Source organism: Cricetulus griseus, chromosome 5 (assembly GCF_003668045.3).
Source record: "Cricetulus griseus strain 17A/GY chromosome 5, alternate assembly CriGri-PICRH-1.0, whole genome shotgun sequence".
Taxonomy (NCBI): Eukaryota; Metazoa; Chordata; class Mammalia; order Rodentia; family Cricetidae; genus Cricetulus; species Cricetulus griseus.
In genome coordinates, this window is record NC_048598.1 from 179,082,820 (window position 1) to 179,098,009 (window position 15,190).

At 41.9% G+C, this 15,190-nt stretch overlaps 1 pseudogene and 3 gene segments (V, D, J or C); all 4 read right to left on the minus strand.

The window, feature by feature from the left end:
• Window positions 1–1,036: 1,036 nt before the first annotated feature.
• On the minus strand, window positions 1,037–1,618 carry LOC113838264. The segment is given in 2 exon segments: window positions 1,037–1,491; window positions 1,573–1,618. Coding segments are annotated over 2 exon segments (501 nt in total).
• Window positions 1,619–6,190: 4,572 nt separating this feature from the next.
• Window positions 6,191–6,734, minus strand: LOC113838263 (annotated as a pseudogene).
• A 3,580-nt stretch (window positions 6,735–10,314) lies between these two features.
• On the minus strand, window positions 10,315–10,974 carry LOC118238999. The segment is given in 2 exon segments: window positions 10,315–10,823; window positions 10,929–10,974. Coding segments are annotated over 2 exon segments (555 nt in total).
• A 2,402-nt stretch (window positions 10,975–13,376) lies between these two features.
• Window positions 13,377–13,998, minus strand: LOC118239000. The segment is given in 2 exon segments: window positions 13,377–13,870; window positions 13,953–13,998. Coding segments are annotated over 2 exon segments (540 nt in total).
• Window positions 13,999–15,190: the final 1,192 nt, after the last annotated feature.

The following is a 15,190-nucleotide window of genomic DNA, read 5'->3' on the forward strand; positions in this document are numbered from 1 at the left end:
TTTATATGAGTAAAGATGTTTAAGTCAGAGAATCCACTTTGGTGATTGTTCTTATTATTGTTCTCTTAATATACATTGTCAGATTTTTGCCATGATATCAAGACAGAATTATTTCTGTTTTAGATATTCTCTGTTTGTACAGTCAAGGTGAATATACATTCTCCTAAGTAAAAAAGAATAGAAAATCAAAATCAGCATTCATAGACAGAAATAATCAGGTTCAGATATGTCAAAGTTATAATAAAGCATTGAATCAACAGAAGTCATAAGTGACCCTTTCTGCCTCTTAGAAGAGAAATATTGTGTATGGGGGAGGTGTATTGTGCACCATACACCAATGTCCAGTAAATGTCAACCAATGTCAATCTAGAACCTGTGTCAAGAGATTCCAATTTCAGGGAACAGGGGAATGATTACCTAGGGATCCTAATGGCATGAATTCTTCTCTTACACTGCCAGCTTGGAAACACATGGCTCTGGCCCCAATGTTATCTGAGCATGAGCACAAAGTAGCAAATCCCACACCCTGAGGACTCCATTGCATGACATTCAGCACCTTCTCTAACATGAAAACAATAAGAAACTTAACTACAACTTACAAAAACAATTCAATTAGAATTACATATAAATAAATGTCTAAAATTAGATTCATGAGAAAGGTAATCTGTCTCCCCACAACTCTATGGGAACAACATAGTATTTGGTGTGATATCAGGTATAGCAAACTGAATTTTGAAGAGGGTTTTTCTTTGCCCTGATATTGTTGGGTTGTATTTTACTGTTCAAATTCATATAAGAGTATATTCACAGCTACACCAGCAAAAGGTCCAGTCTCTTGCATTTAAAGGATGTTTGTATCCTAATGTACTGACACAGCTAGTCTTTGTTTTGGTTTCATTAAAGAAGCATGTCAATGGAGGTGGTCACTGTTAAAGATGTGGTCAAGCCTGGTAAATTGTAGGGCTCATCTTGAATCAGCATCACATAATTCTCAGACATCCTTTGCTTTGGAAAAGTTGACAAAGGCACTATTGTATTATGAGGAGGAGACAGTCAAAGGGACACTCAGATTGAATATTTCTGAGTAAGTCCCTAGGCTGATCTTCTCTATCATCTTAGCCCCAAGGCAGCTTCCTGCTCCTCCAGGGTTTCTGACACTCTCAGGATGTGGTTGCAACACTGTGTCTCTCGCACAGTAATGGACTGCAGAGTCCTCAGATGTCAGGCTGCTGAGATCCACGTAGGCTGTACTGGAGGATTTGTCTACCGTCAATGTGGCCTTGTGTTGGAAATTCTGATTGTACCCAGTACCACTATTTCCAGGGTCAATCCATCCAATCCACTCCAGACCCTGTCTAGGCTTCTGTTTCACCCAGCTCAAGTAGTGGCTGGTGAAGGTGTAGCCTGAAGCCTTGCAGGACAGCTTCACTGAGGCTCCAGGCTTCACCAGCTCAGCAGAGGACTGATGAAGGAGGACTTGGCAGTGGACACCTGTGGAGAGAAAGGCAGAGTGGATGTCACTGTCACCTGAGGGCATGGCCCCTCCTCAAGCCTGGAACTTGGAGCCCTTACCTGTAGCTGCTGTCACCAGGAAGAGGATGATCCAGCTCCATCCCATGGTGAGGACCTGTGTGCTCAGTGACTGTGGAGAGGACACTGATCATGTGTAGTTGGTGGTGTGGACATCCCTGTATTTACATTCATAGACTCACATGATTTGCATATTCATGAGCAGGGTACTTTGTAGATAAGAACCGAGTCCAGCTGGAGAGGAAGGAGGTGGAGGACACCAGGGTCAGGCAGCAGGAAGCTGAGGTCCAAGTCCTCATCCTGTCTGTGGAAGTAGCCATTCCTGGACCTGTGCAGATGCTGTGGATATAATATGAGCCTAATCTCTCAATTTAAAAATAGAAATAAAAAACAAGTCACTATTGTCTTTTCCTGACAAAATTGATTCAGAGCTCCTAAATTGGGAGAATTTCCATTCTTTTTCAATATATAAGCTATTAATATTTTCTTTTCAGCATGTTGTGGATGTGTGTTCATGGTGGCTTTTTTTTTGTTTTTTAAAATCCTCTTCTTTTTTGTATTTGTTTCCTTTCTCTACAGAGAATGAAAATTTGTGGGGTACTGGTAGGAATATGGAAGAGATCTGAAAGGATTTTGGCGTGGAATCTCATCAGAATACATTGCAGGAAAAAACAGTTTTACAAAAATAAAAAGTAAAAAAATACAAAGAAATGAAGGGTAAAATAAAAATCTATGTAATATGCAACAATGAAGTTTTCTGTGTGAAAATTTTAGACTTCACATATCAACTGTAGGAGGTATTCTTCAGCTAAGAAACTTTAAGAAGGGAGTCCACAGCGGCTCTGGTGTCCCTCCAATCCTCATCTGATTGACATCCTAGTGATTATTGGCTCAACTGTGCCCCCTACAGTTCTTACAATTTTTATACTCTTATTATTTTGATAAGAGTATAAACAGTTGAATTGCTCACAATTATCTTGCTACAGCTTCTGTCTTGCAGTGTTCCCTCCATCCTGGCCTGGTTAAAATTCACTTCTCACTGACAATAATCAAGAGACTCTGCCTTGATGAGTAAGATCCTTTGCTTACAAGGTTTGTATCAACGTGACTGATACGGTTGTTGAAAAAATATTTGCCCAAAACAAAGCAGAAATAGGTCATCTCACAGTCATTAAATATAGCTTATGCATGTATGCCTTTTCTTCAGTAACCCTGGGAAATATTGAGAAATTAATCCACAGACTTCTGGTGTCCAGAAGTGTGCCTAAATTTCAGGTTCCCTGTGGTCACCCTAAGTCACTGACAGCCATGTGGCCTTAGCTCACCCTGGTGTTAGGGAATACACACTGGATCCCTTGGTTTTCACCTTCACACTGTGATGTTCAATAGACTGTATTTGTCTTGACCTCACTAACCTACTATTGTGTAGTCATTTAGTTCTCAAAAACATTTTCTCCCACAGCTGAGGTCACTATAATTAAATCCAGAGAAGGCTCAGGACTGGAAAAGTAGATTTTCTTTTCATTTTTCAGATTCCTGAAACCTGCTATCCTTAACCCTGAACCAACACCAACCATCAACTTCTCCCAGTGATCTTCTCTAACTCACAGGTAAACACTGCAGCTTCCCTACACTCAGCTGAGTCACAGTGCTCACAGCAGTGAGCATGCAGACAACATTAACATGAAAACAGCAGAAAACAGAAAACTGAGATAAGGAACTGTGTTGCCAATGGAAGGAAGATAGAACAGAGACCTGAGATGACATCACCTGGCTGGTGCCCAGTGTCACTTAGACTTTCCACAAGATGGGAACAAGAAAAACCTGCAAAGGAGACATTACATGGGACTTGGGTTTAAATTAATCCATACAAGGATATTAAATTTCCAGCATGCATTGTGTAAAAATGTGAATTATCTGTACTTTATTAGAGCATTACCACATGGGAAGCTGGCACAGGTACACATCCTGTTTCCCGTCTACCTGTGGTAATAGAATTCACTCATGGAAGCTCTCCATTCCATGCCTCATGATAGGAAATAAATACAGAGATCTTTAGATTATTTAAATTTCCCTGTGATTTCCTGAACTTATCATCACCAAGTCTGAAAGTTAGAGACCTGAGAGGAAATACATGGAGAGTTTTATTTTATGTGAATTTGACCTAACAGCAAGTGGCAGATGGGTATCTTAGTTGCTCCATGGGGTCATAATGATATGCTTATTACAAAATAAGCAATTATTAATTGTCACAAATAAGTTGTAGCAAAGGTTCCATGGGATTTTTATTACTCAGCATGTGAAACCACATATTCTAAGTTGAAGTTGAAATAGGCATGTCTGTCTGGAAACTCACGGGCACACTCATATGACATGAGGACATCCAGGTGTTTTGAGTGAGCTCAGCAGTTCCTAAAGGGCTATGCATTTCTCAAGATCCTCTGAAGGGTGGTTGTATCTGAGTTCACACCGAAGTGTCCTCCCATGTCTCTGGCACAGTAAGGCATGGCAAATGTTTCAGATATATGAAAACATGTCTAGTGGATTTATTTTCAATGACACTGATGCTGGAGTTGAAGTCCCAAATACCAACTGTGTTCTAGTAGTTTATATATGGTCCCAGATTCTTCTATGACACATTTACAAAATAATGATTATGAATGTAAATGCATGAGAATTTGTTTAATGTGATATTTTAATCACAATACAAAATTTGTAACTTTTGAATGAATTATCCCAACTTTCAGTAGGGGTTAGACCTTCACAAGAGTCTTTGTGTCTCTGTCATGGACATCTAACCTCAGGAAATCCCTGCCCTACATTACAGGACGGGTGATATAAGTGCAGGGATGGGATGATCACATTTTAGTCTGTGGCACATTTCTTAGGCATAGCAGCAACTGTTTCATGTTAATAATCTAGGAAGTGCTGTGATGTGCACTTGTATCTGAGAGTGGAAGGAATGACGAATGAAACATAGAATTAATATGTAATGGGACAAGTACTCCAGTGCCAAGTCAGCTAACTTTCAAAAAGATGATTTTATAAAATATATATTCCTAAAACAGGAGAGAAGGCTCAGTTCTTATGTGCTAGAAACAAAACCAAAAAGCCAAGAAATAGTACTATGCAATCTGTCTCCAGTGAGACAGTGAGAAGGATAAAATACGATATTAAATAAAGATAACATTCCATCCTCAAAGAGAGAAAAAAACCCTGTCTTCTCTGGGATTGGGAGTAGGAAGCAAAGTTACAGGAAACCAGGTGTTTTTCTTTCCACCTCTAAAGACTTAGAGTTCCAGGACTTCATGAGGGATGAGCACCTCCTGCTGGCCCAGAGCTTATCTGCAAGGGGGTTTGTGTCTGGGCTCATGCTGAAGTCCCTCAATGTGTCTCTTGCACAGTAATATGTGGCTGTGTCCTCAGTGGTCACAGTTCGGGTGAAGGAAGAACTGGTTCTTGGATGTTTCTCTGGTGATAGAGATGTGGCCCTTGAGGGATGGGTTGTGGTTGGTGCCACCACTATAACCTATGTACCCCATCCACTCCAGATTCTTTCCTGAAAACTACCTGATCCAGTTCCAGTCATAACCCCCTGTGATGGAGTAACGAGTGACAGAGCAAGTGAGGGACAGAGACTGTGAGGGCTTCACCAGGCCAGGTCCTGACTCCTGAAGCTGGATCTGGGACAGGACACCTGCAGACAGGAAGAGTCAATTCTGTCAATCACATGTTGTCACATCCCCTCATGGACACATGTATGAAATGGTCACACTCACCAGGAAGGGCTGTCACCAGGTACAGAAGACCCAACATTGTCATCTTCTAGGCTACACCCCCTTTTCTCAGAGGTCAGCCTCCTGTGAGAGAGATGTGAGCTCACACAGCTCAGGAGGGGATTTAACTTAGAGCTAGAAGACACATTTTCCCTTGGGGAGTCAGCCTAGGCTTCATAAATCCGGAGGTTGAATACAACTCCATTTTCTCATTACTGTGCGTTTTTATCTTGCACAGTACCATAGCTTTGAGCTATGTAATATCTGTAAATATTCATTTCTTGATATATGTGTGTGCTTTACCTTCAAATACTCACATTCACTGTGAGGCTCCTAAGTAGACCTAATACAAGCACAGTTGTCTGTGGATATTCAGTGTTAACAATGAGTGCTCTGCATGCTAGCACTTCCCAGCACGGCTGTCTTCTCCTTCTTTGCACTCTCATTTGTAAGCATGTAAATCACTGGAGTGTTCTTCTCTATGACAGCATGACAGAGCTGACGTTACTGTTTCCAATATGTGATTTCATTATTGTTTGTTAAAAAATTACTGCATTTATATGGGGCTGTGTTATAATAACTGTAGGATTTTTGTTTTGTTTTGTTTTGCTTTGTTGAGACAGGGATTCTCTGTGTAGCTTTGGAGCTTATCCTGGCACTCTCTGTAGACCAGGCTGGCCTCGAACTCACAGAGACCTGCCTGCCTCTGCCTAGGAGTGCTGGGAGCACCACCAATGCCTGGCTAACTGTAGGTTTTATATCAAGTTAATGATGCTAAACAATGTCCTCTTTCCTATGCATGTGCCTCAATTGTCAACCCAGAGCTGTGACAACAATTCAACCAAAGAACAAAGATCAATTTCCTGTGTGTCTAATCACGAACATCATAATCCTAGTCTTTTAGGAGGCAGATATTTCCTCTGTTGCTGTCTGGGCACAGAAGAACCACTTCCTTGAGCTTTTCTGACACCCTCAGGATGTGGTTTTCACACAGTGTCTCTCGCACAGTAATACATGGCTGTGTCTTCATTCTTGAGGCTGCTGATCTGCAGATATGTGGTGCTGACAGAGTTGTCCAAAGAGAAAAGAATCTGTCCTGTGAAGTCATCAGCATATGTTGTCTTCCCTGTGTAGGTGTTGACCCAGCCCATCCACTTTATGTCCTGTCCCGGTGACTGCTTCACCCAGTGCATTGCATATTGTGTGAAGGTGTACCCTGAAGCCATGCAGGAGATCTTCACTGACTGTCCAGGCTGCTTCAGCTCAGCTCCTGACTGCACCAGCTGGACCTGTGTTTGGACACCTGTGGAGAGAACATGGGGAAGTGAGAGGTCATGGAGCTGCCTCAGTTTACCCTGCAGCTCTGAGCTCCGATGTCTTACTTTGTGCAGCTGCCAGCAGGAAAAGGAGCCTCCACACCCACTCCATGCTGTATGAGTTTGGGACTCTGTAGTTTCCTGAGACTAATCAGGCACTCCCTTGCTGGGTGATGGAGATGAGCCTCAGATTTCTACTACAAAGTCTTTGCATGAGATTCATTTGCATATGAACAGGTAGTGAACAAAAGTGAATGTAAATCTGATATACAAGGATCCAAGACTTCAGTTGGGTAAAACCACGTCTTTCAGTGTCTGGTGTTTACGTTTTCATACTGGTTGTGTATTCCCCCAGGCCTCTATTTGGTCTACACAGGGACATATGCACCTGTGCACATGTATCAGGGCCCTGGTGACCCATGCCTTCTCTTCATCATGAATCTCTCCTATTGTGTACACAGCCTCAGGAATTTTATCCTTAGGAGTGTAGACCCCCTCTGAGCACTGAGACCTATGCATCAGTCCTTTATGCAAATTGCTTCTGCTTGTGTGCTGTGTGAACTCTTAGGGTCTTCTGCAATCCCATATCAGGTCTAAACATAATTGTGAAGCAGGCAGAAATAAGATACATTTCCATTTAGAACCGTAAAGTCTGTGCTCTCCCTTTACACATGTCATGGAATAAATGCTATAAATTTGAAAAAATGCAAGGGGTTCCATGGGGAGGTTTAGAGGAAATGATATATTAATACAAATCTTAAAGATTATTATAATTAAAATGGTGACTCTGACTTATAATAAAGAACAGTATAGAGGTTTGAAGAGATGGATCAGTGGTTTTAAAAATGTACTGATATCCAAATGACATGAGTTCAACTGCTAGGTAGCTCATCAAGTAGCTCACAACCACCTATAATTATTGATCCATGGGGAGTCAACTTCATCGGCCTCCTTGGGCACCTACAATTTTGTTCATGTACCCACACAAAGACAGGCACACATAATTAGAACTGTAAGTATTTGAAAATAGAATAGTTTAATAATAAATTAACATATGTGAAAAATCTCACACTAAAATATAAAATAGGTATTCATTTCTTGGAGTGTTGTAACAGACAAAAATATGAAGAAATTGCAGCAGAGAACATGTGTTTGGGATAAACTGAAACCTCATTACAATCCCTTGCTCAATTTAATATCATTTCTGCTCTTCTCTCATCTTAATGTAACAAGAGTGCTTGACATTACAGAAATATGACTCTACCTACCTCCCACATTGGTGCTTGTGATGAGATACAAAGATCAACAGTACATTGACTGATAGAAACATAAGGGGCCTGGAGCCATCAGAAGCAGAGCTTTGAACAGGCATTGAGTGGGGAGAGACAGTAGGGATGTCTCACATCTGGTTTCAAAATAAACAGTGTTGTTTGAATGTGGATGGTGGTCTGGGCTGATACTATGGACTAAGGACAGGCAATTATAAGATGGTGCAAAACATAAACAATGGAAGGGAAACAGGAAATGTGGACCAGAGTGCTGTGAGCATAAACCAGACGTTTGTACCGAGCAGTCCATGCTCTGGACAAATAACACAAATGCTATTTGTCAAAGGAAGTCACCAAATGCCAGCTTCAAGGTCTTCCAGTTTCTTCTGCACACTGGGCTGGGAGAGGAAGTCAGGGCTCACAGGAAGTGCTCTCTGGCCTTCTGTGCACTTGCTCAAGGATCTAATTGAAGCCATGGAGATTTGGCGCCCCCTGATGGAACACTGACCCCCTGCAGCATGCTCGTCCCACCCTGATGGCCAGAGCATCATGGCTCCCTGTAAACAGAACAATGTCCTGCCTCAGAGCCACTCCAGGGTTTGGACTTGGGGAATGTGAGACTTCAGAATTACATGATTTTCTGATAATTTCAGATTAGCTTTAAAATCATTTTTGTTTACTTCTGTTATTTGCATGTGGATCTCATAAACATCGGTGACTTCTTGTATCAAGTGAAACCATTTGTCTACCAACAGCATTTAGATGTAGCCATTGGAGGATATTAACCTCGCCTTTGATAGATGATTTGTTTTCTGTTGTGATGTGGCCTAATTTCTGCCACAAGTGTACACATATGTGTCACACAAAGTGACATAACGTTGAGTCTTCTTCTTAGATGTTTCTCTCCACATCTCAACAGGACAGGGGACAGGATATTATTGTCTCTGATGTCTTACTTGTTTCTATCTCATCATGACATCATCTCTGTGCCTCACTCATAACAACAAGTATGCTTTCTTCATGGTAGTGTACCATGTACTGTATCATTCATAGGGTTATTAATTTCAGTTCAAATCATTGTTTGTCATTTAATTCTTTTTGTTCATCATCCTCACGATTTGTGTGAAATTCACATGAGAAACCATTTCTGTAAGCAGAAACCTGGCAAATACAGGGTTAACACTGCTGGGGATACCTCAGGTCTCTGATTCCTACAATAACTGCAGACTCAAAGGAATCCATGAATCCCTAATTCACAGCCAGGTTCCCAGGTCCCCCTCTTCATTTGCCAGACCATCTCAATGGAGTCATCTGGCCTTGATTCTCACTGAAATGGAAATGTGATGTATGAGATAATAGTCTGTGTTCCTTTTCACTTTCAATCTCCTGCGGATTCATCCGCAATGTGGCAGAGAAATCACTACATGCACGCTACATGTTGAGAGACAACATGACATTTTAAGGAAATGACACACATGTTCAGTCATTCAACAGTTGATTGTTTCAGGCGTAGGGTTCCATACATTATAAGGCTATGACTACCTGTGTAAAAGTTCTTGTAGGAACCCCAAACTTTTGTATTTTGTGGAACATTACAAAGAGCCAAGTCGATGGACCAAACGCTAACTTTTTTGTTTGGGATCTTGAGACTATCTCTCAATCCATATAGTATTCCCTTTCATTCTCACTCTTTTGTTTCTCTCTCTCTCTCTCTCTCTCTCTCTCTCTCTCTCTCTCTCTGCTGTTTTAAAGTCCTGTGGTTGTGTACAGTTGTGTACAATGATGAGTGTGCTTGTGTGTATACACACATAATAGAGGCAAGAGTTAGTCCTTGGGCATCTTTCACCTCCCACCCTATAACCCATCTTTAATATAGGGTTCCTAACCAAACATAAAGTTCATCAATTAAGCACAAAGAGCCTCTCCATAAGCTTCCTTCCAAAACTGCCTGACCCCAGTGTTAGAACTATAATAACCCACACTCATTCACAACTTTCATCAACTGAAGGGATCAGTTTAAACAAATTTCCATGATGAACAGAGATGAAAGTCATGCAGCAATAAAATGAATTAATTAAAAGCACAGCTGGGTCACACCTGAACTGAAGCCCACAGTCCTCCATTAGAGGAGAGAAGGGAAGGTTCCAGACATGCTAGGGCTGATGGTAATGATCTTGCCCCCACCTATCCCTTGGTTTTCCCTCAAACATACATCTCATGAGCGCTATAATCAAGAAATCTGACCAAGGCTCTGCTGAGAATATGAAAAGTCTCAGGAGTTTCTACAAACTCCTGATGATGCCATTACGTGACTATCTCAGGGTCTTTCATGTCCTCACATGAATCTAGTTCATACGGGACTGTGCTTCATATTTTTAAAATAGTACAAAGAGAATATGTAATGTTTTGAGGACACTGTATCCCTTAAGAGCATATGTGTAGAAAGAAGTTACAGGAAACAACAGGAAAAAGTGCAGCCCAGAACCTGACAATGGTGCTTCCTCTAACCTTGTCTGCATAATCTCCTGGGATGATCCTGTGTTCAGTGTGTGCTGTTCGCCCCCTGGTGGCCGTGAGCGGCCTCACAGTGAGGTTTACGTCTGGGTTCACACTGAGATCACTCACTGTGTCTCTAGCACAGTAATAAGTGGCGGTGTCCTCAGACTTCACACTGTTCATTTGCAGGTACAGAGTGTTCTTGGCATTGTCTCTGGAGATGGTGAACCGGCCCTTCACAGATGGTGCATATTTTGTGGTACTGCCATCATAAATATTTCCAACCCATTCCAGCCCCTTCCCTGGAGCCTGGCGGACCCAGTGCATCTCCTCGATACTGAAGGGGAATCCAGAGGCTACACAGGAGAGTTTCAGGGAGCCCCCAGGCTTCACCAAGCCACCCCCAGACTCCACCAGCTGCGCTTCACACTGGACACCTGCAAACATAAAAATTCCTGGTCAAGAAATCATCATACATGTCCATTGTCCCACAGATTAATGTCCACTCACACAGTCAGCATTTACTGCTCTCCATAAATTACCTTTTAAAAGAGCAACAAGGAAAATCCAGCTCAGCCCCAACTCCATGCTTATCCCGGAGTGAAGTCTTGGGATCCACAGCTAAGCTCCTCTGTCTGAGCTGTAAGGTCAGGACTGGGCTGCTTTTCATGAGCAGAGAGAAGGCCCATTTGCATGTCTTACTGCTTTATAGCAAGCACTGTAGTGGAGCCTGGAGATGGCAGGTCCTGGATTATTTGTTAGTGTGCTGGGTTTATAATGTTAATGATGGAAAATTGGCATGAATTTAATCATTTCCAGTTGTCATCTACTTCCTGATTAATCTTTGCAAACTGAAGACATGTTCTGATCTTCATTTCAACTCAGCTTTCCATGCCATAGTTAATAAATAGCAGTAACTTTGCTTTCTATTGCTCATTTAGTTAATCTTAGATGTACTGTGTGGGCCTCTATCACTGAAGGACATAAAACTTCCCAAGTCTGCTCCAGCTACGAGTGTAGCAGCTTCCTCAGAGTGAAAACTCCCTCTCTGTAGTGGGATCAAGAGAAGTGCCTGAATCCCAGTGTTCTGCTAAGCACCTGCAGTTAAATGATTTTCCTTTATAAGTGTTACCATCATCATGGTGTCTCCTCACAGCAATAGAAACCCTAATAAGATGGAAGTCATCTCAAATTTAATGTGGTTATCACCCAAAGGACTAATGGAAAGAAGGGTTGTCAAGGACTTGGATGACATGGGAACCTCATGCATTGCTTGTTGGAATGTGAATTAGTCCAGATTTTAATAGGAGCAGAATGGAGGTTCTTAAAATATGGTCAACAGAATCATCCCAAAGAACTGTCACACTCCTGGGTATTTATCACTTACAGGAGAATTATTTTGTCTCTGGATTCTGAGAGCCTCAGATTCTAAGGCAATGTACAGTTTGTACATAACTAGTGTTTGCCCCAGGCCTCATGAGACAGGATCAGGGTCTTCCCTGCTAGCAGTTGGGTCCAGGTCATTTACTACCCACTGCTACTATAGAATGACTACAGAGAATTATGGCATGCTAAGTCACTGTACATTTGAAACTTATTATCTTGTTATTGCTAGAGCCATCACATTTCTCAAGGAACCATGGGGTTGGTCGAGTTTATATCCCTTGAGAGGCACATGACAGAGGTTTTCAAGTAAGAGTCTTTGGCTCCTGAGACACTCTGTGACTTCCGTCCCTGGTAAAACAAAGCACTCCCTCAGTCAGATAAGATTTCAGGCCACCTCTGCTTCTCTGTGTTCCCAAGAATGACTGCTTACTTTGCCTAATCTTGATGGGATGTCCTACACCCACCCACCCACACCCACACCCACCCACACACACACACACACACACACACACTGCCTCAATCTCTCCTTCTCTCTAACTCTCTCACACAAACACACATACATTTCTCTTTGTCTTGTTCTCTGTCTCTGTCTGCCTGCTTTTGGCTCTCCTCTCCCTCAATTACAAGGTACATGGGCCTAAAATTTTCAAATGCACCCCAAATAAAAATTTCCTTAAACCTATTATTTTACCCTCTCTCCCTAGTCTATTTGTTGCATCTGATTTAAAATCAACTGCAGACTGCTCCAGGAAATAGCTCCATGTTTTCCCTCAAAAATCTGCATCCTAGGATATGTTTAAAGTCTCTCTCCAGATGGTCCTGCCTCAGAAATTGCTCCAAATGATGGCCACATGTCTCTAGCTCTAGAAGTTTCCTCAGAGCCTGGTCAGCCTGAACTGGGCCAGCTTTTTTTGGTTCACCCTGTTGTGGAAACTCCCCCACCCAATAGACTTTGAGGTACCAGCTCTTTTCTGTTGGGGTCTCAGGTGCAGCATGCAGACTGGGAGGCGAGCTCTTATCTTGGGTGGTGTTCGCAGATCAGGTCTCAGCTTCCAGGACTCTGAGCAGATGACCTCAGTGTTTTTCTTCCTCAATATTTTTTATTCATAATGATTCCCAAATAAATACCTCACTACCCTTTATCCGAGATTCTGTGGACTCTATTACAACTGACCATTACACCACCCAGAAATGATGCCTCCGTGTCAGCAGTAAGTAGTCATAGAGAAGATTACACATGGCTCCTAATCATTTATTTATAATCAATTGAAGACTGGAATATGAGTTTCAAACCTGGGACAGATGGATGAGGTGACTATTTAAAATGGTGATGCATTTTGATACGTACCTCACATTCGAAGAGACTGGAAATTCTGCTAGATTACACAGCAAGAGTTGGTTTTACATCTGATTCATATATTAGTTTATTAAAACCTACACTAACAAAGATCCCATTCTTAGGTTGTCCAGAGATATTTTACCATAATGCATAATCACACATTTCACTTTAATTGTTTTATTAATAAAGAAACCAATGAAAATAGTTTGTCACCGGTGAAGAGAATATCAAGGTGTGGTGTTCAGTAGGGCATCCTACATCATCATCAATTCATGCAGAGTTGTGATTTTGAGACGTTGGTAAAACTGTCTGAAGTAACAGACAAAGGGACACTCCGGATGATTATTTTCAAGCAAGTCTCCAGGCTGATCTTCTGTCTCATCTCAGACTCAGGGCCGCTTCCTGCTCCTCCAGGTTTTCTGACACACTCAGGATGGGTTTGCAACACTGTGTCTCTCGCACAGTAATAGACTGCAGAGTCCTCAGCTGACAGACTCCTGAGATCCTTGTAAACTGTGCTGGAGGATGTCTCTGCAGTCAGTGTGGCCTTGCCCTGGAACTTCTGATTGCAGCTAGTACCACCATTTTCAGGATAAACATATCCAATACACTCCAGGCTCTGTCTAGGCTTCTTCTTCCTCCAGTGCATAACAGAGCTAGCAAAGGTGTAGCCTGAAGCCTTGCAGGACATCTTCACTGAGGACCCAGGCTTCACCAGTTCAGGACCAGACTGCTGCAGCTGGACCTGGGAGTGGACACCTGTGGAGAGAAAGGCAGAGTATATCTCATTGTTACCTCAGTAACTGTTTCCTCCTCATGTTTGAAACTGGAAATCCCTTACCTGTCATAACTGACATGAGAAAGAAAATAATACAGCTCCATCCCATGGTGAGGACTGTGGAGAAGACACTGATCGTGTGGAGTTGTTGTTGCTGACATACCACAGACTCTCATGATTTGCATATCCGTGAGCAGGGTTCTTCTTAGACAAGGGTCTAGTCAAAGTGGATAGGAAGGAGGTGAGGGACACCTGGGTCAGGCAGCAGGATGCTGAGGTCCAAATAGTCATCCTGTCTGAGCATGGAGCCATTCCTGGAACCTGTGCAGACCCAGTGGATATAACGTCAAGGCTTAATCCCTCAATAACAAATAGAATCCCAACCTGAGAAATTATTTCATTTCCCTGACAAATTCACGTGTGTTGGTATTGATGACGAAAATTGTAAATGGAAATTTCAAAACCTCCTAAATAAGGAGAATTTACACTCTTTCGTGTATAAGATATTAATATTTCTTTCATCATGTTGAAGGTGTGTGTTCCTGGTGGATTTCTTTTCTTTTCTAAATACCTTTCTTCTTGTGCATTCTTTTGCTTTCTATAGAGAAAGTCTGTGGGATTCTGGTAGGAATATGGAAAATAACTGAGCAGAATGGGCATAGAATTTCATCAGAATAATTTTCATGAAAAAGTGTTTTACAAAAATCCACAATAAATTAATGTTTTTTAAAAATTAGAAAATATTAATCAGTGCAATACTTAGCCATGAATTTTTGTTGTAATTTGAAAATTGTAGACTTCACATATCAGTTGTAGCAGGTGTTGTTCAGCTAATAGACTCCAAGAAGGGAGTCCACAGAGGCTCTGGATTTCTCCCCAGTCCTCATCTGATTTCCATCCTAGTGATTAATGGCTCCATTGTGCTCCCTGCTGTCCTTACATTTATATACTCTTGTTATTCTAATAAGAGTATAAAAGTTGGATTCCCAGCAATAAACTTGCCACAGCTTCAGTCATGTTGTGGCTTCTCCATCCTGGCCTGTTTAAAATTCAGTTCTCACTGAGGAGTACCTGGCTGGTGCTTTCAAGGTTTGTATCAACTGGACTCGAATGGTTGTTGAAGGATTATTTGCCCAAATCAAAGTAGAAATAGATCATCTCACATTCATTAAATATTGCTCATGAATGTGTGTCTATTCTTCAGTAAACCTGGGAGATGTTGAGTATTTAATCCACAGACTCCCGGAGTCAAGAGTCTGTCCAACCTGCAGGTTCACTGTGGTCATCATATGTCACTGTCA